Here is a 26825-nt window from a genome sequence, read left to right as displayed (position 1 = left end):
GGTTGTGGGTTTGAATCTTGCGCTACCCAAGTCATTGTCGTTGTGTCCTTGGGAAAGGCACTTTGCTAACATTACTTTTGAAGTGGACTGTGTGAAAAGTTCTTTAAAGTAAGGTGGAGTGTTGCCATGTATACACTGGTGTGTGAGGAGGGCGGCTTTATATTTATCCCCAGAGGAGACGGAGAGCCAGTGAAGGGATTTGAGGACGGGAGTGATGTGATGGTGTTTACACACTGTCATCGGAACCATGACAGCGCTGTTCTGAATCTGTTGCAGTTTTTGAAGATTTTTGTCAGGAATCCCGATGAGAAGTGAGTTACAGTAGTCAAGCCTGGAAAAGACAAAGGCATGGACAAGCTTTTCTGCCTCAGACAGGGTGAGAGTTTGTAGATGTTTTTTCAGTGGAAGTAGGATGATTTGCACGTGTTAAATGTGGTTGTTAAGTGTTAGGTAAGGGTCCATTCTCACACTGAGATTGGTTACAATGGAGGAGAGGGGAATGTCCTGCCCAGGAAAAGAATAAGGGAAGACGACTAGACATGATGTAGGGTTCCGACAAGTACGGCTCCTGTTTTAAAGGTTTTTAATTGGAGGCAGTTTGATGACTGGGAAGCAGAGAGGGTGGGGTCGGATTGGATGTACAGCTGTGTATCATCAGCATAGCAGTGGTAAGAGATTCCATGATGGTTGATGACATGACCGGGGAGAAGCAAATACAAAAAAAAAAAAGGATGGGGCCGAGGACAGACCCTTGAAGGATATCACACGTTGCAGGAAATGTCCGAGACTTAGAGCCACCCAAGCTAATGTGTTCTTGCAAGAGAGGAAGTACACAAACTTGTTCAAGTCAGAAAGCCCAACATGGAGGCGGTCCAGGAGGATGTGATGGTCCACAGTGTTGAATGCTGCAGTCAGGAGGATGAGGAGGGAAAGCCAGCCTCCATCGCCATCAAATTAACATTCATGAACCAGTGCTGTTTCTGTGCTGGGGGCTGAGCAGAATCCTGACTAAATTTTTTTAAAGACATTGTTGGTTTGTAGAAGTTCCTGACGTTGAGCAGTGACAACTTTTTCCAGCACTTAGACAGAAACGGGAGGTTGGAGATAGGATTATCATCTTCTTTCTTAGATGAAGTTTAAGCATATCAGAGTTGTGTTTTTGCCCCACCATCAACAAACTCATGTTAAACATTTCAAACTTTTTGTGACCACTTTAAATCATGATGCTGGATAAATTAATTAATTATCACCTTTATTTAACCAGGTAAGTTATTGAGAACAAGTTCTCAATTGCAATTCCCCATATTAGCTATACCTCCAATGTTATGTAGTGTTATGGCAATAGCTGCTATAATCTTTCCTGGATGTCCAAAAGCTCTCAGCCCAAGCTGCTCATAAGCACGTATACCTGAAGAAACAAAAAATTAAGGATTATTTTAGCAAAGAAGACTACTACAAGAAAAATAATAACAATAATAATAAAAAAATAACTAGAACTGCAAGCAGTTATGAAAGTGGGCCAAGTAGTGACTTACAAAGAGCAATATGCCGTGGGAGTTGGAGTGGCCTATGTCAGAAGATGCGACTCTATTTAAGGAGCATGTGGATATAAAGATCTGATGTAAAATATAAAAGGTACAGGCCATAATGCGTTTGCACCCATTATAGCGCCACCTAGTGGCACACTTTTTTGAATGGGTGATCTGTGTGGTCTTCTATATATACCCTGTACATTTCACAGCCCTCAACATAATACTTCAGCTGAAATAAATGTTTGTTTTTTATGTTGTAATAAGCCACGCCCACTTTGACCGAACACGATTAACTTTGAGATATGGCTTCAGGAGCGACCCAAGGTCATACCCACCAAATTTAGTAAAATTCGGTCTTGGCATTTAAGAGATATACACTATTCATATTTGCAGTCCCCCCTAGTGGCCTACATGATTAAAATTTGGCTCATACCCCCCACAGTAACATGTCAACCAAGGATCTCAGATTTTATGTTGTTAGAATTTATTTTGACCGAGATATGCAACAGTTTGCATTTTTATAACTAGCGAGAAAACTTTACTTATTAATAATTTGTGCATATTTGACCAAACAAAATTATTTACTCAACTTTAGATCACTTCCAACTGAAGACTCTACGTGCCAAGTTTAACGCTGCTTGGACAAAACCCCAAGGAGGAGTTTGAAAAAGTAGGTTTTCCAGTTTTCGCAATTTTGCACCACACAACTATAGGCGGAAATAGACGTGGCCCAGCTCAGGTGATTCAGTGCTATTCAGGGAATCTGTGCATATGAGGTTTTTCAAAGGTGCGACATACAGTGTGGGAATTATAGGCCAAAACGCATTGACCTTGGTTATATCGCCACATGCTGGCGGACATATGTGAGTTTTTTGCGTCCGAGGTAAGTGGAGGGGTCTGGACCAACCCTCCAAATTGTACCATCCTCCCTTGCACCATTTTTACCCATGGAAAAATAAAAATAGCAACTATAAAAACAGAACAAAAACAATAGGGTTCCTAGCACCGCTAGTTCTGGGGATCGCATATGCACATACGCGATCCCCAGGCCTCGTGGGTTTGGCCCCCTAATAATAATATCATAGAAGAAATCTAGGTCTTACCTACAACCCCTGCACTGCGTAGTAGTAGATGAACGGAATAACAAGACAGACAGGCTATACATGTCAGCAAAATCCTGTAAAATAAAGCACAGTCAACTCATGTATTAGACAACTAATCAATGGAATGGATCTGTCATGATCAGGGTCTGTGGGTGCATGTGTGTACGTGTTTGTAGTGTAATGTGCAGCCTTTAAAAAAAGTAGTTGGCTGCTCTTCTATTAGCCTTGGAACAGTTTTGTTTTTTGTAGACCTCTTGTTTCCTATAATGGACTACTGCATCTACTAGCTCAGAGATTTGTCTGAATACAGTAGCAATAAAATACTGCATGAAAACAAAAAGTTGGTCAAATACAGTTAATTTTGAAGTAAGAAAGTATTCTTTGTACTTACAAAAAAAGGACGATCCCGGTGTTTGACATAGCATATGACAACCCGAGGATGCCACTGCCCATGATGGCATTGCTGAGGTTGAAAACCGACATCCCAAAAGAGGTTTTTCCCTCAAACTGTGAGTAAGATAACAAAACTTAGCTTCATGGGGAGAAGGCGCAATGGACATCAAATGACAAGGAACAAATACTTAGGACTAAGGGCCCTATTTTAAGTAGTGCATACACAGCCTGCATGCCTCACAGAGAGGCCGAGTTATGTAATTATTTGAAGTGTGGACAAAAAGGAGATGTGAGGTACCTTTGCAGTTAGGATTGTGCACCTCATTGAGCTGGATCAAACGTTCTTATTATTCAGGGCTGTGGTTCAGTAACACAAATCCTCCTGATTGAGAAGGTGGAAAGGCATAGGTGTCCCTCATTCAGACTACTACTTCCTGTATCTCAAAGTTTTTTTCCCTATGATTTTTAATATGCTCGTATACATTTGTAGTGTTGCCAATGTATCTTACAGCTTTTTGCACAGCTTACACTTGAGCTCCTTTACAGTCAGACAGCTAGGTCGCCTCATTGTTGAGACCACAGCTGTGGTAAGGATGACCGGCAGCGGAGGGGACAGACAGACTCGAGAGTAGAAATACGTTTCAAGCTTTTTCTATTTATTTTTCTTCCTTGTCAGGTGCAATATATTTACAGTGAAACCCCCAAAACAGAAAACCAAAAACTTGAGCAAAACAAAAGAAAAGGGCATTGAGATGCCAGGCTATATTTTTGCAAATCCTGAACATGGACTTTACCCTCTGTTTGTTGCCATCAGTTTTAACAGGTCTGCTCACTCAGGGTCCTCTCCAGCAACTGAGGCTGTGCTTCCTTTATAGGCAGCCTCTAACTGTAACTCCTCCCACAGACAAACCAAACCCCATCTAAAATCAATTAACTTAATAACAAACCAAATAATCATACAAGCAACACACAAAACAACAAACCTTAATTACTCAATCATACATAATAACTTCATGTAAATTAATTCACCTTAAATGTTTTTAAAATCCAAAACAAACAAAAATTACACAAACACCCCTGTACAAATGGTTTGACCCAACACCAGCCCACCAAACACCCCTATTTACATGAGTTGGTTTCGTCCCTCTGGTTTCCTGAAAATGGAAGTGCTCCTGTGACCATGGTGGTGAGTTTGCTGCTAACCAACAAACACATATGCTGGTAGGCCTTTCCCTGCATAGATGCTGAGGTCAGTAACTAACTGTGGTTACTGTGTGAGCGTCACGGCTCACTCCGTGACAACAGCAGTGAGTGGTGTCTCTACTTGAAGCGATCACATACTGTAACTTGTTGATTGACAATCGTCTTTCAGATCAATGAATGGTGCAGTGAAAAGAGAAGGAAAATGTTGCATCCATATCATATTGTCCATGAAATAAGCAAGAAGAAAGAAAGACTAGTGCAGCGGCCGTAGGAAGTACAGTATGTATTGCTATAGAAAAGTGGGAGGTGAAGTAGCTTTTTCATGGATGTCAAAATGAGGCTGTGTTTGAAGGTGGGACGTCAGGGACTTTTTGGTTTGTTGTGAATTGTGTAGAGTGATAACTATTGTGTTTTCATATATTTTGCCTTTTAGCAAGGACTCTGTAGGGAGTTGAACCCCATCTATTCCCACTCAGGCTCACAGTCAACATGGTGTGGCACCTGCTGTGCACACCGTGCCACTGTGTTTGTCCTTGTGAGACAGTTGAGTTGAGTCTTTTCTGTGGGACACGGTTTGCTCCCTTTCCACCTCTTCCATCAGGTAGGTAAATCTCAGTGAATCACTGCCCTGAACATTTACAAAGTCAAATGAGGTGGGTGCAACTCTGAGTGCAAGGGCACCCCACCTCTCCTCCAGGGAGAAGACACCTTCTGTCCACAACTTGAAGAGGCAGAGCTTGGCTTCTAGGTGTACTGTGCGGGCTGCACTGTGCTGCTCAAAATAGGGTCCTCAGACTGATCGGCTGTTGCTTTACTTTCACACTTACATCTGTAAATTGGGGTCTCTTCTGAGCTTTTTCATTGTGTTGCAGAAATATTTCCTCCTCTGGTGCCATACTTCCAAATCCATACAACAAGAGAAAAAATACAAGGATGATTAATATTGAGAATCCTCAGATGAAGATGAATAAATGAGCCTGTATAGCAAAATCTTAGGCGTAAAAATGCTTTACCTTTCTTCCACAGGATTTTCATTGGACAGTTTCTGCAGCTCCATATCTTTTGACATGTTCATGTGGGTGACACGATATCATCCTAAAACAAAAGAAAGGAAGACAATGAAGAATATGACAAAGAAAAAACAAACTAAATCATTTAAAATAAACCCTTAAATTTAACACATGAACTGTTTCCTACTCCCCCCATGGCAATCTACGCGGTTGACACTACAATGTATGTCTCTGTGAAAAGTGCTGAGTCTGTAAACAGGTTGCTTCAAAAAGAGATGGTGTTGGTTTCTCACTGGGTCCCAGAGAATAAGCTAAAACTGAATGCTCTGAAGACAAAGTTTCTTTTTTAGGTTCTAATTCAAGCTGCTATCTGTGTATTTATCTGTACATATTATTGTGTCATATTTAAATTTTCTATTGTTTTTGCTGTGTTTTTATATTTATTTTCTTCTCTCACTGGCACCTCGGAGTTGTACTCAAATTTCGTTGTACCCTGTACAAGGACAATAAAAGAATATTCTATTCTATTCTATTCTAATTACTGTATACCCTGAGGTTTGAGCCTAGGCTATGTCTTGCTGTGCAGACAGTGCCCGTATTCAGAAGCTACTTAGAGTCCTAAATTAGCCTAAAAAGCAAGGAATCTTAGCTTAAAAGTGATTCAGTAAGTTTCTGAGAGCAACTCTGAGCAAGGAGTTCACAGAAATGTTTATCTTAGTTCTTAGCGAGGAGGTGTGGTTGACCCGTTGCTACGTATGATGCAGTCTGATAAGAGCTGTGATTGGTTGTTAGACAAAAGGGGGGAAAAAAGAAAAGAAATAAAAGAGCTCTGTGCTCTTAGTAATGAATGGAGAATAAAATCATCTGATCATACTTGGACTGCATCAAGAAATGTATAATCATGAAATTTATTTAATTCAGCAAAATGACATTAATTTGTATACAGCTTAAAATGTTTGAACCTCATTCATGTGAGGATTAATATTATATTGATTTACTAATTGCTGTTAACTGTCCACGTTGGTAAATTTAACCGCTTTATGTATTTGATATTAATGGTGGATGCAGACACAGCTGTCAGTGATTACGGTGATTGCTAGCCCTGCTAATCAATGCGTCGGTCCCTCTGTGTGCGCACAAGATACCAGTGTGAAGCACTGTTACCTGCTGCAGTCAAAGCGAGGACAGAGATTGTGCCTTGTCTTGCCTTGACTAAAGTGATCCTGACTGAACTGGGCTATTGTTTTCCATCCGGTGTTTTTAAAAAACTGAACCCATCTGAACCCACCCCCATCCCATGCCCATGGCATCCTATATAAAGCAATGCAATATATATACACACATTATATATACACTATATACAGTGGGGCAAGAAAGTATTTGGTCAGCCACCAATTGTGCAAGTATTCCCACTTAAAAAGATGAGAGAGGCATGTAATTTTCATCATAGGTACACCTCAACTATGAGAGACAAAATGAAAAAATAAAATCCAAAAAATCACATTGTTGGATTTTTATCACAGACCTGTAACTTCTTCTTTAAGAGGCTCCTCTGTCCTCCACTGGTTACCTGTATTAATGGCACCTGTTTGAACTTGTTATCAGTATAAAAGACACCTGTCCACAACCTCAAACAGTCACACTCCAAACTCCACTATGGCCAAGACCAAAGAGCTGTCAAAGGACACCAGAAACAAAATTGTAGACCTGCACCAGGCTGTGAAGACTGAATCTGCAATAGGTAAACAGCTTGATGTGAAGAAATCAACTGTGGGAGCAATTATTAGAAAATGGAAGACATACAAGACCACTGATTATCTCCCTCGATCTGGGGCTCACCCCGTGGGGTCAAAATGATCACAAGAACAGTGAGCAAAAATCCTAGAACCACACGGGGGGACCTAGTGAATGACCTGCAGAGAGCTGGGACCAAAGAAACAAAGGCTACCACCAGTAACACACTACGCCGCCAGAGACTCAAATCCTGCAGTGCCAGACGAGTCCTCCTGCTTAAGCCAGTACATGTCTAGCCCGTCTGAAGTCTGCTAGAGAGCATTTGGATGATCCAGAAGAGGATTGGGCGAATGTCATATGGTCAGATGAAGCCAAAATAGAACTTTTTGGTACAAACTCAAATCGTCGTGTTTGGAGGAGAAAGAACACCATACCTACTGTAAAGCATAGGGGTGGTAACATCATGCTTTGGGGCTGTTTCTCTGCAAATGGACCAGGACGACTGATCCGTGTAAAGGAAAGAATGAATGGGGCCACGTATCGTGAGATTTTGAGTCTTTCAGCACGACAATGATCCCAAACACACCGCCCGGGCAATGAAGGAGTGGCTTCGTTAGAAGCATTTCAAGGTCCTGGAGTGGCCTAGCCAGTGTCCAGATCTCAACCCCATAGAAAATCTTTTGAGGGAGTTGAAAGTCTGTGTTGCCCAGGGACAGCCCCAAAACATCACTGCTCTAGAAGAGATCTGCATGAAGGAATGGGCCAACCACAGCAACAGTGTGTGAAAACCTTGTGAAGACCTTTGTAAGGGTACATTACAGTATTGAGATGAACTTTTGTTATTGACCAGGTACTTATTTTCCACCATAATTTGCAAATAAATTCATTAAAAATTGTACAATGTTATTTTCTGGATTTTTTTGTTTTCACATTTTTTTTCTCATAGTTGAGGTATACCCATGATGAAAATTACAGGCCTCTCTCATCTTTTCAGTGGGAGAACTTGCACAATTGGTGGCTGACTAAATACTTTTTTGCCCCACTGTGTATATATATATACATTCAAAATCCAATTTTAATTTTAATAAACATGTTAGACATTGAGCAAGATCTTATGAATTAAGTGTTTATCATATTGTGCAATTTATATTTTGCAGGAAAACAATCCTGTTTGACCAAACTCATTCTGATTGGACCCCATCACAGAATCAGCATCTACATCAAGCACAACCATAAAAAAAAAAGTAGGACCGGTCTCAAAAAAGAAAGAAGGTAAAGGTCAACCTGAAATTGTCATTGACTCAATGGAATGCATCACGCTACACATGAAGGCTAGTGTTCAAAGTGACAGTTACAGTTATTGTGAGGCCAAAAGGATCAAAATTTAATAAATTAACCTCATTAAAAAAATCATTTGTAGATCTTTAAGATTTGTATTTGAGCTAGAGCATGGCGTGATCTAGCACCTTCTAGTGACTTTCCTGACAGCCAATAGCATCTGTTCTCACTTTGGAGAGTTTAGCTTTATTTAAGCGTTGTATACAGCACGGTTTTAAAATTCAAAATAAAGGAAAATTCCTTGTTTTTAACAAGTGAGAGATGCTGAGGTTATGTATGTAAATGACAGTGGCAACGTCATCTAACTAAGGCATGAATACACAACTGTATTATTTGAACAGCTTAGTGTTGCTATCAAGGTACAAGTGAAACGCAAACAAACCTTACCCCCATGCTTCTGTAACAGTGGAGAGGACAGTTTGCATGTGACTAGTTTATTAATTTACAAATACTTTCATTTCAAATACTGTACAGTATTCTGAAGGCAGTCACTGTAATTCTGTAATTTTCACAGGACAACCAAATTCAAAACCAAATCCCAATGCACTTAATTTAAGATAAAGATCAAGATAAACATCAGTTACATGGCCTAACAGAGTAGCCAGTTATAATTTCCAATCTCCTGATGTTTTCAACAAATATAACCTTTGTAACACCAGTCATCAGTCAAAAAACTAAAGTGAAAATATGTATTGCTTGTGACATGGTCAAAATTGTTTACAAGTTGGTATTTTCTGCCATACAGAAGACTAGACAAATAGAATATACTGTAAATAAAACTCAAACTCTCAATATATGCATGGCTTATCACTACCAAATGATTCCTGTAAATTAAACCCTGAAAATCCTTGGAAATAATCCCCAAAGAATCATGCATTTGACATTGCTATTGTTCGTTTTTTAATTGGTCAAAAAGTCAAGATCTTGGAGATACTGATTCATTGCTTTACACTTAAGACTGATGAACAATATCTTTCTATTTTTTTCATAAATGTGGAAGGGCAAATGATTGTTGAAATTGCGATTTTTTTCCAAACCAAAAAAATTGATAATTTTTTTTCCTGTTATGAACCACATATGATCAAACTAGTTCATATGTGGGTCCTGAACTAAGCTGTGTTTGACACAGGCCATCGACTGTAGAAAATCTAACTTTACAGTTTGTAAATGGTTTGAAACCATCCATTCATACATCCAGCCATCCAACTTTATCCAGTCATCAATCAATATTTATTTGGTAATAGATAGTAATGGCATCGCATCATAATAACCATAGTCACTGTATTTGATTTAAATCGACAACATTTAACCTAAGGGAGATCTAGTTTTACCACGGCACGTGGACAAACATGAGTAAGATTCAGCAAGATTTTTATTAATCTAACAGGTATTAAGTTATGGCTGAAGAAGCAACAATACTGTTTCCTCACATAAAATAAGCACTGAAAGTACCATTGTTACATACTTTGTATTTTCATTCAAGTTTTAATCTTTTACTGTGTTAAAGGTATTGTCTTTTGTTGAAATGCAAAAGTTTGAATATTCACAACAAATCAACCATGTGTGCTACAATTTTGCAACCTGCACCAAAATGCCGAGACTTTTGTACATTTAAACATATTGCAAATTATGAAGTCCATTTAGTTTGTTTTCAAAAAATGCAAAACCTATTAAACCTACCAGTATCTCCTTGACACCAAAGTTCCAACGCATCTTTAGACTGTCCTACACAAACAATCCACAAATATTATAATGTACCAAATATAGCCCACAGTGCATCAAAATGTTTAACTGTAAATGGTATTGTAAACATATACTTCACTGAATCAGTCAAGGGGTTTTTGCAGGGATCAAGACACAGTAAACATGGGTCACACAAAATACATTTCCATTATAAACTAGTTTATTAAAAGATGAATGACTTTCCTCCCTTTTATCATTTATTTCCTTGTAATAAAATCTGGTTTACCCTTCCTTAGGGCTAGTGATGGTCACAATTCAACAAAAATAATAAACATATTACTTTGTTTGCAAAAACAAAAATTGCATAGCTGTTACAAAAAGATTCCCCTTATCATAGTGTTTACCTTTGACAACTATGCATACGGGGAAAAAGTGTTTAATGTTAAATTGTAATATTGAATATATCAATTTATTAAAAATGTAATTAGAAGTGTTTTGACAAAAACAAAAATGCCCAGGCTTACATTTGTGTCCAAATAAAACACATACATATGATTTGATGACATCATATGATGTTTTTCCAATGTCAAAGGGTTAAGTAAATGCTCACAAAAAGATTGCAGCGTTCTGTACCTCTAATATAGTTAAGAACTACTGTCCTAAAGCTTGTGAAAGGTAACGTGGCAATACAGATAAGAGGCAGGAGCGTAGCCAAGTTTGGACAGCTTTCCAAATGGAAATCTACTCCCTGGAGGCCTCAGTTAAAACACAAGAAGTGATAAGAGCTGAAAATGAACCCCCTGCTCAAACATGACTGAGCTGGTTTCTCAGACATTGACATTTTGTACCATATTGTTAGACTAATTTTTCATCTTATCTTCATCTATGACATCAGAGAACATACTTAAGAATTGTAAATATTTTGGAGTTGGTTAATGATTTTACAACAGGATGATATTAGCACATTTGCCCCAAACAACAAGCTTCTTTGTGTTTGGGGTCTTACATATTACATTACAAAGACTTGCTGAAACATTCTGGTTCCTATAGGATAGGCTTCAGCAGCTTAAGGACCACAACATGTAAAGCAAAGGTAAGCATGATGAATGAAAATATGAACTGATAGATGAACAACACCATCCTGGAACCCTTAAATACATGTAGTGACTATTGGGGGGCAATGGATGAACAACTAGAACTGGAATTCAGGCTTGTTTTCACTTCTGTATTTGTTGGGTTTTTATCAACTTAATGCCCCATTTTACATCACGTTAATTATTGTGATAGCTCTTTTATAAGTGTTGACCTGACCCTTGATTGCCATTTTAAACAAAATATAATATGGAATCTCAAAGGGCAACATTTAAAAAGTAGGTACATTTATTTTCAAGCTGAAATGTCTTACAGACAAAAATGATCTAATAATGATCTGCTTTACATTAGGTTGGCAGAACATAAGGTAAAAAGGTCAAATATTATTGTTTCAATAATCAATATGCAAATAATAGGAAGAAGCTTTGGAGAAAATGTACCTATTCTGCATATGTGAAATGAAAATGAAAGCACAAAAAGCCCAAAGCCCATTTAAAATGAGTCTGCGACACACTTTTGGGTCCTGAACCACAATTTAAGAGCCTCTGTCTTAGATGAACTAGATTGGTAACATTAAGCATATTTTTGATAAAGTACATGGCCAAACCTTTGCCTGATGAATCCACATGATTCAATTTAAAAACAAAGAACCCTTATTAAAAGTCACAATGATGAAATGGTTGTACTTTGTAATGATGTTTTCAACATTAAAAACAATAGAGATCATAGTTTGTTTTGATGGCATGTTATTTATGACACACTGTACACTTTTTCTTTTTTGTCTTCCTTTTTTTTTACAATATGTTGTATAATGTAATGTATTGAATTGTGACTGACAGATTACTGAATGTTTTCAGTTTACATGAAAGTTAAATTGGTCAATGGCACAACTTGCACATCATATCTCTGATTTTAGTGTATTCATATCACATTGTTTATATACTTTTGTTGTACATTTTTCTATGAGGACAATTTTCTTTCTTGTGTTCTTTTGTTGCTCTTCGAAAAAAAAAAAATGTTTACATTATTTTGCCCATCTTAACCTTGAATTTTGCATTTTAATGTTGCTTTTCACACATTTCCGGTCTGGTTTTCGGAGAATGACCCTACAGCGTATGGGTTGTGACACAACCGGGACGATTTTGCAAGTCTTAGTACATCTTCACTGCAGCATTGACAGCTTACACTGATGACACATATAGAGTTAGGTAGCATCGTCATTATTATCATTACAAAAACTACTCTCCAAGATGCCTCGATACCGTGTAGCAGTATCTCCAGTGCTCATTGGGTGGTAGGCAGGGGTACACCCTGGAAAGGGCGCCAGTCCATCGCAGAGCAACACACTACACTCTCATTCACAGCTATGGGCGATATTGACCAAAAAAAATTATCCCGATAATTTCTGGTATTTATCAAGATAACGATAAAATCACAAAAAAAATAAAAGCTATAAATTAAAAAAGAAGAAATAAAAAGATTCACAACTTAGTGTAAACAGGTTCTTTACAAACACAAATAAATGTGAATACATCAACATTAGACACATTTAAAAAGGCTACAATAGCTGCTGATTCACAGATATTTTATGGAATATATTAGTGCATGTGGATTACTATTAGTGTTATTGTATGTAATTCATTTATTTCCTCACTTGAAATAAAATTATTTAAAAAAAAAAAAAAAAAAGCACCTGAAAAGCACAAATAACTTCAATAGTGTTTTTACTGCTGATGATTCTTGTTTATTTCATCTTTGATAACGAGTTAAATGAAGTTATGGTTAATAAATAACTCTCTGATTTTCTATATTTAAACCAGATCAAAGCTGATGATTGAATCATTTAGTATATTTAGGTGTATCAATCACAATAGTTACATTAGTCTAACGGGACCAGCTTTGTTTTGTGAACACATGAAATATAATTCAAAAATATTGTGTTTCACAAGTTGGGACTAATGAATAGTGACATTACTTTTAATGCTAACATTTATTTCACACAACGTGTGACATGTTTAGCTTTTATCCTTTCATACAAGTGTTAAATCTGACCATAAACAAATCGGTGGCTCTCTGTGACTTTATGACAGTCAGACATGTTCTTTTTACTTGGTCTATTATTCCTGATATGGAATGGTTAGCATTAGCTCTTAGCCCAGTCTGCGTGTCGGTGGATTAGCTTAGCATAGGGTTCATAGCTGAGGTTTCATCTCTGTCCCCTTGTTTGTGGAACTTTGGGTGGATCTGATGGAGGAACTTGGACTGGTTCCCTTTGTTGGATGGTTGTCTGGTCTTAACCAAGTAGTGGTCCATGATGTATCGCAGCACGGCGGCTTCAGGTAGCTGTGACGAGCACCTCACACACAGACAGACAGAGGTGTGTGAGGAGGGGGGCGGTGGCAGTGCACACCATGGAGCTTCCATAAACAACGTTTTGCTCCAGAGAATAATAAGTTGTTGACAACAAACAAGGGCAGTTTTTTTGGGGCATTCTTGGCTAAATTGAGGGACAAATGGCCCGTGGTCCTCGCTGATTTCTGACATGGCCATTTATTGTTTATATCGTGGGATGACATATTCTTACCGGTGAGAATGTTTTTGACGATAAATCATAAACGATAAAATATTGCACATTCCTAACGGGCAATCTAGAGACTCCAATCGACCTAATAGTGTTTTTGGGTTGTGGAAGAACACCGGAGTACCTGGAGAAAACCCACACAGCACGGGGAGAACATGCAAACCTTCTCCAAGTTGAGTTTCGTTATTTACGCAGAGCCAATGCGCCAAGTATACTTGTGCTTCGGGCATATTGCTTGCAAGCTAAGAGTTCCTCCGCTGACATCGCAGTCAGGCTGCAGGGACTTCAGCAGTGGCTTTTGTAAGTAAAAATTACAATATTAAATAAAGTTTACGAACAAACCGAGGATAGTTTTGCACTTTTATTACCTGGTATCAGCATGATTCTTTTCATAGAATAAAAGGGTGTTAAAACATAAGATGTAAAAACATGTCATGTGACCTTTAAATTAACAACTCTCCAAGCACATAGACTCTTGGACATTTACTTGATTAAAAATTTAAAAACCCAAACAGCTTTTATAGTAATGACAGATTCACAACATGACATTTAACTCGTCGAAATCAGTGATGGCGTTTTTTGATGCTGTTTTGAGATTTTTGTACATTGTCAGCACAAATACCTTTTGGCTATAGTAATAACACCTTAAACCTTCAAATGAACTGTTTATGTGATATTGAAAAGCAGCAATGTTAAGCATTTATTTTATATTCCAAAAGCAAATACCAAAATGGGAACAAATACTTCACCAAGTTATTAGTGGCCAGATCAAATTTTGGAGAAAATTTAGTGAAGTAAAATACATGAACACACTTATAGCGTATTTACTTCAAATCAAATGCAATGTTGTCCATTTGTCTCCAAAACCTTTTTAAACTGAATCCTCTGACCACCTCCTAACAACTCCAACCAATCTCTGCACTTCTTCAATGGTTCTTCACTCTTACTGAGCAAACCTTCCTAACCAGCCCAACCACGTGGCAGTAGAGTAATTCCAAGAAAGACACTAAAACAGACTTACCCCTGACAGCAGCTTTAGTTGACTATCTGCAGCAGAAGGTGAGCATGGAAGATGAATATCTGGAATATTACATGCAATGTGCTCTTTAAGAGTAGTAACTGGTTTGTTTTAGAGCCATGCACAAGAGAACAAACTTTGAGAAGAGAGTGAGGGGAGGGGGCGAAACCAAATATGGAAACAGTCAGTGAAGAGGGAGGGCTGCTTAAATAGGTTTCAGCTTTCTTATGATGTCACATGTAGAGGGAGCATACTCAGCAGTCCAATACCTAAAAAATGAAATCAATCACAACCCCTGAAACTTATGCATGATTTACAGAGTGTACAGAACAGTGTGTTTCTGTGACGTTTGTGCTCCTTGTATACTGTGTTTGTTAGTCTATAGATCTATGTAATAGATCTCTACCCCTGCTCTGGGAAGGGATTACAGCAGCAATACTGTGTGGTGATCTAGGAACAATATATAATGGTAAAAGTTGGCATTGTTAAAGTAAATAGATAAACCACTAAATAAAGTTGTATGTACCTTAAGTACAAATTGATGTAATATTTCTTCATTTATATAATTTACGAGATATTATAAACTCAAATGGCATTGTCTCAAACTACTGTTACAGTTTAGAACGTTTCATAATCACACCACTCAGCTGAACCACTTGAGGCCTCTGTATCACATGCAACAGGGTGATGCACCACTCTTGTTGCATCAGTTTCCATTTATTTTTCTTTTAATGACCCCATCTTGAGCCACCGATCCATCTTCAGTTTGCCATCGCTAATCTTTGACATAAGAACGTAAAACGCACACCTGCCTAGCTACGAGGCGGTGTTGCAAACTAGCTGTAAAGCGATCACCCTCATTACTGACACAGTTTAAATTAAATATAATTTATATAGTTTCAAAGTCAATTGTGAACAGTTTGAGAGACATACCTAATTTAAAAATATGACTTCCGTTCTAAAAATATATTTGCCCAATAAACTAACAGACCATATTTGCGTACCACTCTTTTAGAAAGGGCGATGTACTGTATCCAAACAGCTTGAGTAAGTTACAGAAAGATAAGCTAGAACCCAGTTTCACTCCTAAGCACGTAATAACTAAGCTTTTCCACTGCACGATGCGTAGACATTTCACACAAAAACCTCTGAAAGCGTAAAATGACATCTGCCCAGTCTTTTTGACGGGGCCATATTTCAGGTCACGTGACAGTCGAGTCAGTCCCCCTGAGAATGAGAAACGGAAAACATGGCGGACATTCCTTTCATTTTCACTGGAAATTGCTGTATATTAAGAAAGCTTGTGGCTTTAGCTTTGTTTTGATAACCTTTCTAGTGAGAATTTTCACATTATCCAATCGGTTTAGCTCAGGGGTCTGCAACCTGCGGCTCTGGAGCCATGATGTATCTCTTTGACTCTTTTGCAATGGCTCCCTATAGCTTTAAACAATATATTGAAATAAAGAGTTATTTTTTTATACAGGGGTTATTAATGATTAATGACAAATAAAATCAAGATATAACAATTTGTTAACCTATAATAAATCACGTTGTACAATGACTCAGCACCTTCCTACTTCACCTCCTGCCACATCAACAGACCATCAACTTTTCTTACACCTGTGGCAAACCTTCAGTTTTTAAAACACCAATGTGCCGGTTAAATATGCATGCTCTATGTGTGGGAAGACATGAGCAAATAGCATGTGTTGACCACATGATCATGTGTTATCAAAATTCAAGTTACTTTTTGTGGCCCTTTAAATACATTAACTAAAAAAAATCTTCTTTATATATCATTGTGTTAATGTAAACTGAGATGCGTAAAAATTTGAAGATGCAAGATACTGTTTTATTGTTATTTCTTGATGTTAATTTGTTTTATTTTAAACTGTTTTTAAGTTGCCATTTAAATGATCAATATAAATCAAATTAAATTAAACATGATTAAATTCTGTATAGAATTTAATACACTGTATTGTCTTCATTGAGAGGGGTTTTTTTTTTTTGGCTCTGGGAGGACTTTATCCCAAGTGAGATGAGGTAAAATGGCTCCTTTGAGAATAAAGGTTGCAGACTCCTGGTTTAGAGACGATCTGTAGTTTGTTCGTTTCAACATACACCCTATCTGCATTCTCATGTTCCTAGGGTATTGCAAAGAACCCTATGAGAACATTCCTGATAGGAAGTGAAATCACAAACCGTATTTAGTATTAAAACCATACTATTTACGTGATTTATTTATTTATTGTTAACTTTCTTATTATTTCTATTCGTTTGCATTTACCACCTTGAACCTAAAGCATTATTAGGTGTTTGAAACCTTGTAATGATGTAGCAATGTAAATAAGTTATTTCTTTAAAAAACGTGTCATTATAAACCTGCCTTTACTTTTTTTTAAATAAAATAAAATAAACAATTTTTTTTTTTTAGGTTGAAAGTGTAAGAAGAAATTCCTTAGACAGGCACTAAACAAGATTTAAAAAATAAATAAATAAATACATCTTTATTTTAAATGATATTTCGCCATCTATTAAAAAATAACAGGACTGAAGAAAATACATTCAAATGTTAAATAATATCTACCGCTGCAAGGACTCCTTAAACATTTAAGCAATTTATTTTTGTATGTATTGATTCATTTTTATATTTTAATTGGTATAATAAGGGTATGTATAAACTTTTCCCTCTTCTTCCAGGTTTAGGGACCTAATGGGCACCATTTTCATACTGAAAAGAAGGGTGTGAGGAATATGTACAAGCTGGCCTCCAGGCAGGGGGAACATATCTTATATGTTTGGAACAAACTAAAACTAAATGTACTGCAAAATGCTATCTCTAAGACCTGGCTTGAGAAAGACCAATCTTCCATGTTTGAAATCAAACGATATAATACGTTTTTCATCAGCAGAAATAGCCAAAAAAACAAGGTGGAGTTGCTTTCCAAAATGTGCAAAGTAAAATCATTAAACGCAAAAGTTTAATTATCAATAGAAATGTGGAATGTGTTACTGTTGAAATTTCAAGGAAACAATGTTCAATTTTTTCATGCTATAACTAACAGGAAAATTCTCTTCTTCTGTGGAGACTTCAATATTGACTTTCTGAATCCTTCTGATCAAACTTCAATCACTGACTTTATCCATTCCATGTATAATTTATGTACGCAAAACTCCAGAAGTTATACATTTATTTAAAGCTGACTTGATGAAGCAGGATAAGGATGAGGTTTAGGTTGAAAATGTGAATATAGGTTATGAAACATTTTTGAAGATCTTTGCCAATCTATTTGAATAACACTGCCCTCTAGTGTTCAAAGTAAAGAGGCATCCATTTGCTGAAGAGCATCAGAATCACAAATCAGAATCAGGTTTTGAAACCTCCCATGTGGGAGGGGTCGGCCACAGTCTTCCGTGCAGGCCAGAGTCCTGGAGTCCTGGTTCAGCTCCCACTTGAGGTCCTGGGCGATGATGGTCCCCAGGAAGCCGAAAGACTCCACAGAGGTTCTTCCTGAAGTCTGCTATCATCTCCACTGACTTTAAAGCGTTAAGCTCCAATTAACCTATAGGTATTCAAAAATAATGTAAAACAAAGGATAAACTACATTAAAAAAAAAAATCTAAAAAAGAGAGCAGAAGAAGCCCAATACAAATATAAAACATATAAAAATAAACTAAGTATTATAAGATCAAGTAAAAAATAATATTAATAATGTAATATTGTACACTTTTGGAAAAGAGTATTGGTAAAACTGATGTTAAAAATACTTGGAATGTTCTAAACAACACAATTAAAAGAGGTAACCAAAGTTAATTTCCCAATCATTTCATTATAGGAGACAAAATAAAACTTAATCAACCAAATGAAATTGCAAAGAGATTTAATCATTACTTTATCAACATTGGACCCTATTGTCCCGTTTGCAGTTAAGCGTTTTTTACGCACCTGCAGTTACGCGCGTAGAGTAAGTTACATAAATATTTGCACCCCTTTAACTTTTCAACATTTTTTCACGCTATAGACCACAAACATCAATATATTTAGTTTAAATTTTATGTCAAAGACACACACTAAGTGACAGATAATTTTGAAGTGAAATTTATACTTTATTTTGAACTTTAAAAAAAAAATTAAAAACTGAAAAGTGGGATGTGCAAAAGTATCTACCCCCCTTTCCTCTTAATGCAACCAATTGCCTTGAGAAATTGCATGATGATTTCTGAATGGCCACATGTTGACCTAATGACTAAATGAAAACCAAGGAACACACCAGACAGGTCCAGGATAAAGTTGTGGAGAAATACTGTATAATGGTGGGTTAGGTTATACAAAGATTTTCAAAGCTTTGGACATCTCACAAAGTACAGTTAAATACACCATCCAGAAATGAAAGAGAATGGCATCACTGCAAACCTACCAAGACACGGCCGTTCTCCTAAATTTAACGACCGAACAAGGAGACTATGATGACCCCTGGATGAACTGCAGAGATAACAGCTCAGGTGGGGGGACCTATCCACTGGTCAATATTAATCGTACAGTACACAAATCTGGCCTTTATAAAAGAGTGGCTTGAAGAAAGCCATTTTTAAAAGAAAACCACACGAAGTCCCGTTTGCTGTTTGCCAGAAGCCACGGAGGATACAACAAACATGTGGAAGAAGGTGCTTTGGTCAGATGAGACCAAAATTTAACTTTTTGGACTAAATGCAAAATGCTATGTTTAGCATAAAAGTAACACTGCACTAACCTTGCCTGCTAGATGGATTCTCTTGGTATTCAAAAACACCAGAATCCGTCTTGCGCTGCTCCTGCCTTGGCCTTTCGAAACCGAACCGAACCGGTTTGAACCAATCATGAGGCAGTGTTGTGGTTTAGGTCGGAATATCCGGGTGTGACAAAGCCAGAAGCACAGAAACAAAACTGGCGCATGCGCAGTTGCGATGAGAGGAACTAGCTGGGCTAGTGTGCCCTTAACTCTCATACTCGCGTTGCAAAAACAACAAAAGTCGACATAATGACTGCAGCATTACTATTCCAAAAGAACATTTTCACCAGCTGAGACTTGTTGTTGTAGCAGCGTCTCTGCGGCGGTGATTGGCTAAAACAAATAATTACGGACAGGCGTTTCGCCCAATCAGCTTCAAGCATTCTGTTCATGTCCCTCCCTGGTTCCGAAAGGATTCGCCAGACACAGACTCAGATCATTGGGGAGAACTCAAGTTAGAAGGAGGGCTACACATCAATCTGGCTCTTGCCAGGTTAACACTGCACATCACCCTGAAAACACCATCCCCACTGTCAATCATGGTGGTGGTAGCATCATGATCTGGGGTGCTTTTCTTCAACAGGAACAGGGAAGATGGTTGGAGTTGATGAGAAGATGGATGGGGCCAAATACAGGGAAAACTTTGATGAAAACCTGTTGGAGTCTGCAAAAGACTTGAAACTGGTGCGGAGGTTCACCTTACAGCAAGACAACAACCCTAAACATAAAGCCAGGGCAAGAATGGAATGGTTGAAAACTAAAAAATATCCATGTGTTAGAATGGCCAAGTCAAATTCCAGACCTAAATCCAATCGATAATCTGTTGAAAGTTCTGAAAACTGCAGTTCACAAGTGCTCTCCGTCTAATCTAACTGTGCTTGAGCTGTTTTGCAAATAAGAATTGGCAAACATAGACGCAAGCGGCAATAAACGGCCCTCGCCTTTGCCGCGCCGCCTTTGTTGCACCTCCTTTGTTGCACCGCCTTTGCCGCACCGCCTTCGCCACACCGCCTTTGCCGTGCTGCCTTCGATGCGCTGCCTCAAGTTCATACAAAGACATAATCTAACAGTGAATTGTAAACTATCAATGCATTATTATTGATTTGTTCAGACAGAAATGTACTATTGAGATATAAACTTAGACATATTTATGATTTTTGTTTTACTAACACATCTAACAACAACGCTGGAGTTGTAGTAGTAGTAGTATTAGTAGTAGCTCCAGAAGGAGTGTGTTAAAGTTTGAGCTGACGATTTTCAAGATTTGGCCAATTTCCTATTAACACAAAATAGAAAGTATCTCGATACAAAATAACACGATCAAAAATAAAGCATGCATCTCATTGACCTTTTTGATCGAGAGGCCAAAACAGAAGTTCTTCGAAAATTCAAAAAAAATTTTTTTTTTTTTCCCCATATTAAATTATCTTCACTCTGTAACAAAGAGGTCAGAGTACATTACTCCAGTTTTAAAGTCTTTACACTGGCTCCCAGTCAGCCTCAGAATAGACTTTAAAATTCTGCTGCTGGTGTATAAATCTGTGAATGGGTTTGGTCCAGAATACATCAGTGACATGTTAGTCAGGTATGAACCCAGCAGGTCTCTGAGATCTATGGACACAGGTCAGATAGTGGAGCCCAGAGCTCTCAGTAAACATGGTGATGCTGCTTTTAGTTGTTATGCTGCAAAGAAGTGGAATAAACTGCCAGCAGAGCTGAAGTCAGCATCTAATGAGAACATTTTTAAATCAAAGTTAAAGGCACTTTTTTTCTTTACTGCGTATGATTGAGAGAGAGATTTTTAGTCATGTTGTTGATGTAATGTGTTTGTTGATGATTTTAATTGATTTTACTGATGATTTTAAATGTTCTTATTGATTTTAAACAATTGAATGTTTTATCATGTAAAGCACATTGAGTTGCCTTGTGTATAAAATGCGCTATACAAATAAATTTGCCTTGCCTTGCCTCGGGGGCGCTAACGCGCCAATTTCCGTATTTCTACACTGAGCTGGTTTAGGTCCGAGAGTTTAACAACTGATTCACATTTGACGCAAATCAAAGTTTGTATGTGCAAATGGGAGCAATTTCAAAATGTTTTAATTTTCAAAAGGTTTTGACCAAAATGCAAGTTAACAAAAATCTATAGATACACTAACTTTTGGTGTCCCACTTTTTTAGATGATCTCCAGCAACTTTGAGCCCTGTTGGTGAAACGCCCTAGGAGTTGTTTAACAACTGAGTCACATTTGACGTAAATCCGACTTTGTATGTGTAAATGGGAGCATTTTTCAAAAATTTTATATTTTGTCATTTTTGCCCAAAATTCACAGCTCCGCCCTGCAAACACCATAAAAGTTATCAAAAATCTATCGATAGTTTTCTGTGTCCCACTTCTCTAGATGATCTCCAGTGATTTTGAACCTCGTCAGTGAAACACCCTAGGAGAAATACAACGTGAAATACAACGTGAGAGAAAATAGCAATTTTGCTATTTTCAATTTTCAATTCAAGATTCTGGACTTCCTGTGTGTTTTTTGACGTGGTCTTCATAATATTTTTTACTTGTCTTGTCATGGTCTACTTCTGTGTCAATTTTCATGATTCTACGATGAAATAATTTTTTTGGCAATTCCTATCTCGTAATGCATTTTTGGCGTACTTGGGGGGGGCGGCGTGTCAAATTTTTAAATTTTTCAAATCGGAAATAGCCAGAAATTAGAGATTGTGAGATTGAATTTTATTTATTTTATTTATTTTATTTATTTTATTTATTTTATTTATTTTATTTATTTTATTTATTTTATTTATTATTTTATTTTATTTTTGGACTCTACATAATGGTTCAGTGGGTGAAGAGTAGGTGAGTTGATTCCGACACCATGAAAGAAAGAAAGAAAGAAAGAAAGAAAGAAAGAAAGAAAGAAAAATACAACCCCATAACAATGTTTCCCCTTTTTTGAGTTGAACCAGTGACGTGCCGTGACCACTAGGGTTGGGTAGGCACGATGCAAATCAAGATCACCAATGACAATTTCATATATTTCTGCTGGCAAGTGTTGATTTAATTCAGATCAACTTTATTTGTATAAAGAAATTTACAACAAAGTCATCTCAATGTGCTTATCAAAATATAAAATTCATAAGAAAGAAAAAACCCAATAAGAACCACATGAACAAGTATTTAGCCATCTAACAAAATCAACATCATTAACACCATTTAAGAAAAAAAAACAATTATTTTTATAGCCTCCATACTCTCCCAACAAGATATTTCTCATGACACGACAGCACATCCGTTGTTTGTCTTGGAAACACAGAAACATGGAGAAATTGACAACAACAACTCAGAACAACCTCAGTGAGGAGCATCCACAAAGCCAATCCTTCCTTTTGTTCCCTTCACTGTGAAAAGTATGAAACATTTTCTGACCTTACCAGTCTTCAGTGACAATAGTGGCTTAAATCACCCGTAATTAGTCACACTTTTTGGTCGTTTCATCACTTTATTGCTTCAGTGACGTGACGAGCGGTGAATAATATGAATAAAATGTGTCTGAGGAGACGTGTCAGCAGCATAAGATGGCTGCATAGAGAGCCCTCCTGTTACACTGGATATAAAGACAGTGACTGCCGCTTGATATTGAATCATTTATATTGATTTTTAATTTAATATTGTCGCCAGAGTCATCTCAACGTCCTAAAAAATGTCAAGAAGAAATCCCTGAAGCGGGACGCGAACCCGCGATCAATGGCTTTCAAGAGCAGCATCACAATTCACTGCACCATCATACCTTCAAAGATGCATGATCTACAGATTTAACTGTATAACAATATAAAACAATAATCGAGCCTTAAAAGTGGATTCATTTAAATTATCATCTCCTCCTTTATATTATCCACAGGTTTGTATTCAGTGAACTTTACTACAGACGTCAGTAGATGTTTTAATGCAGATCAACCTCTCAGTGACTTTCACTTAATGATCTGTATCCACAATGTTATAAAGAAAACTACCGTTATCACAACAAACAAAAAAAATAAAAGTAAAGCAACACAACATTAGTAATGATGTGTGTGTGATGTTACTAATGTGTTTCAGAGAAAAGTGTTAAGGTTTATTAAAGTGTTCAGAAACGGTGTTCAGGTGGGCGGAGCCACGTAGAAACCCAGGGTTTCTTTGATAAAACCTGCCAGCGACCAGGTTTAGTTCACGGACAATGTTGCCATGGTAACATACTCAGAGAAGAACATATCTCGCGTTTAGGAATGAGATACTCAGAGTTTCCCTCATTTGAGCCTGAACACATTCAGAGTTTGAACATAACCCGCTTCATGAAATACCCCTCTGGTAACTCAGGTGTTGGTCTCCCATCTTTTAAAAGCTGTCATTTTTCCTCAACAAAAAGCTTCTCTATCATCTCTAGCGCTGTCATCCTGCCTGTAGTGTTATCCTTCCCACTAGCTAGAGCGAAAGAGAATGTAGGAGCAGCGGTCACATGGGATCAATTCCCTAATGTACTGTGAACTTACGTATAGCATTTAGCATAGCACGGTTACGTCCAAAGGCAGCGTAGAGAGCTGCCTTTGGACGTAAATGGTTGTCATCTTGGGGACCTGACTGCGCATGCGTAAACACATAAAAACACGCTATGGTAACAGAGGCAGAGCTGCCGTGTGCTTTTGGGAGGGGGCGTGGCCTCCTTCTGCCTCACAGCGGAGTGAGATTGTGCAGCCATACCAGGAAATAGAGCTATTTAGTAATTTGGGCTATGAAACACACAAAATGCGGACACTTTCAAACTTATAGGTACTGTAGGCTATTGGAAATGGAAAAATAAATAATTTATAATTATATTTTAATTAAAGCAAATAGTCAAAATATCAATTCACCCTTGGGTAGGCACTGCCTACCTTGCCTACCCTGATGGCACGTCACTGCCATGGACTGTACATTTTCGGAAAGCGCAGGGGCATGCCTACAACATGACAAGGGTCCCTGGTCACATAGCGTTTGCATAGGCTCCGCCCCTTCCCTCATAGTGTGGCCACTATAAGAGCAAGAGGCCCTTCGCCAGCTCGTAGCCCATTGGTTTCCTAATAAGCAGTTTTACATTCTAAAAGTTAAATGCCTTATGGGTGCCTTTCTGAAGTCCACAGTCAACGCAGCCATCTAACAGGAAGTTTTCGAGAACTTTATGCTTCCTTCTGCTGACAAGCTTTATGGAGATGCTTATTTCATTTTCTAGCAGGACTTGGCACATGCCCACACTGCCAAAGATACCAAAAGCTGGTTCAATGACCATGGTGTTACTGTGCTTGATTTGCCAGCAAACTCGCTTGACCTGATCCCCATAGAAAATCTATGGGGTATTGACTTGTCAAGAGGAAGATGAGAGACACCACACCCAACAATGCAGATGACCTGAAGGCCATTATGAAAGCCACCTGGGCCTTTATTACACCTGACCTGAGCAGTGCCACAGGTTAATTACCTCCATGCCACAGCACATTGAGGCAGTAATTCATGCAAAAAGACACCCAACCAAGTATTGAGTGCATAAAAAGAACATACTTTTCAGAAGCTCAACATTTCTTCCTAAGGTATTTTTTATTTATTTATTTATTCAGTTCATTTCCGTTCATTCCTTTTTTAATTGATCTTATTTAATGTTTTGATTTTCTGGAACACTGAATTTGGGGTTTTCATAATCTACAAGCCACACTCATCAAACTTTCAAGAAATAAAGACTTGAAATATTATAAGTGAGTGACAAAAAATATTGAACTGATTGATAATATTCTAGTTTTTTTAGATATACCTGAAAGTCCCCTTACCTGATCCCTAATTATAATGAAAGTTTTTTTGTGTTTTATATCAAACATGAGACTGGGATTTTATCCACATTTCTATAGAGGGGTTGGGATTATGAGTGGTATTTTGTACACTGGTATTATGACTATTAGATTTTTTTGTCCTGTCACCGTGAATGAGATCCTGATTAAACAAACACCCCTTCTAAATTACTCCTCTACAAAAGATAGTGAAGAAGAGGGAAAGAGTGGAAATTGCCTGCACTTCATAATGCAGTGTTTTCCCATGGCCTCGTCGGCAGCAACGCAGGAAGTTTTTTGATTCAGCTGGATTGAGAAAAGAGGCTGGTGGGAAATACTGTCATCACTAGGCCGAACATTATAAGCCTACTTTTTTCTGGGTCATGATGCAAATCAACTGTGAAAGGAGGGTGGGGAAGAAAGAGAATAGGCAGGAGGGTGGGAGTATAGACAGAAAAAAAAGTTAAATTGCAAGTTCATTTGGTGTACTTTTCAGTTAAGAAGTGTGCAAAAATGAAGTTACTAGTTGCTCAAACCTGAGATTGATCAGAGAGACAGAGCCAGAGTTTGCCTCTTTTGTATCAATAAATCAGTCCTTTAATAACAGACTAAACAGAATATGAATCATAAAGAATCAATATGTAAATAAACATGGCACTCATCTCGCACAGCTGTGTTCTGGACCAGTGATTTGAAGTTGAATATATATATATATATTCAACTTCAAATCACTGTTTCTGAAATCAGGTTGGCATTATACAGGTTTATATTTGTACAGTATTAGTAACAAAAGAGTTAAACAATGGGGCTGGGCCATTCAAACAATAGAGAGCGCGGGAAAAGGGGGCACTGCTGGGGGAGGGGAGAGGCGTAGTGGCTTTCTCTTTTATCTCTGGTTTCCCACATCCTGTGAAGAGCTGCAGACGCTGGCCACCCAATTTGAAAGAATGTAAGGAATGCACCCCCACCCTCCAGCACCGCTTTCATACACTGTGGCCAGTTGAGGGACCCTGAAATAAAAGGTTGCAGCTCACAATACAAGCCGTTCAGGGTAAAAATGATCATTTCAACATGAAAGCTTTTTTTCTAATAAGCTGCTGTGAGCAACGTATAGAGCTGTCTTTCTATCTCAAGTTCTTAGAGTTTAGAAAGCGTTAAATAGAAATCAGTCAATGAAAGTTAAACTAATAGTATCCAATATATATATATATATATATATATATATATATATATATATATATATATATATATATATGACACTGTTTGTCACTTTGTGCATGACAATAAATGTACTGAAACTTTAACAACAGATTCTCCTCCATTTGTGTCTGACAGCTCTTTGTTGTGTCGTGTGTATGTTTTATGTTTCATTATTAAAACCTGCTTTTGGCGCGTTTAGTTTCCCGCTACGTCTGATCCAGTAGAATGAGGTCGTCTCTAGTTTCATATGATTGACGTGCTTTTGGAGCACAGATTGACACTCTGATTGGTTTAGCGACCTGAAAGGGGCGTTGTTTTGCAAACGACAGGACTG

The 26825-nt window shown here is 37.8% G+C and overlaps 1 protein-coding gene across 3 annotated transcripts in view; it reads right to left on the bottom strand.

Moving 5' to 3' along the window:
• The window catches only part of LOC114467094 (sodium-coupled neutral amino acid transporter 3-like), a 31917-nt gene extending 17074 nt beyond the window's left edge, over window positions 1–14843 (bottom strand). For 2 of the 3 annotated variants that reach the window (XR_003674491.1, XM_028453138.1), the window contains exons 1-6: window positions 14691–14843; window positions 5245–5326; window positions 5059–5137; window positions 3027–3142; window positions 2636–2709; window positions 1316–1408 (exon numbers count right to left, since the gene is read on the bottom strand). Coding sequence is in view for 2 of the 3 variants with exons in the window: in XM_028453138.1 (XP_028308939.1) it covers window positions 1316–1408; window positions 2636–2709; window positions 3027–3142; window positions 5059–5137; window positions 5245–5306 (424 nt within the window). In the remaining variant the exon portion in view is untranslated. The remainder of the gene's footprint in view (window positions 1–1315; window positions 1409–2635; window positions 2710–3026; window positions 3143–5058; window positions 5138–5244; window positions 5327–14690) is intronic. The other variant, XM_028453139.1, reaches the window with a different exon arrangement.
• Window positions 14844–26825: the final 11982 nt, after the last annotated feature.

This window comes from Gouania willdenowi, chromosome 7, assembly GCF_900634775.1.
Source record: "Gouania willdenowi chromosome 7, fGouWil2.1, whole genome shotgun sequence".
In the NCBI taxonomy this organism is placed as follows: domain Eukaryota; kingdom Metazoa; phylum Chordata; class Actinopteri; order Blenniiformes; family Gobiesocidae; genus Gouania; species Gouania willdenowi.
Note: the sequence above shows the minus strand (reverse complement) of the source record. Positions and strands in the feature narration are given on the sequence as shown.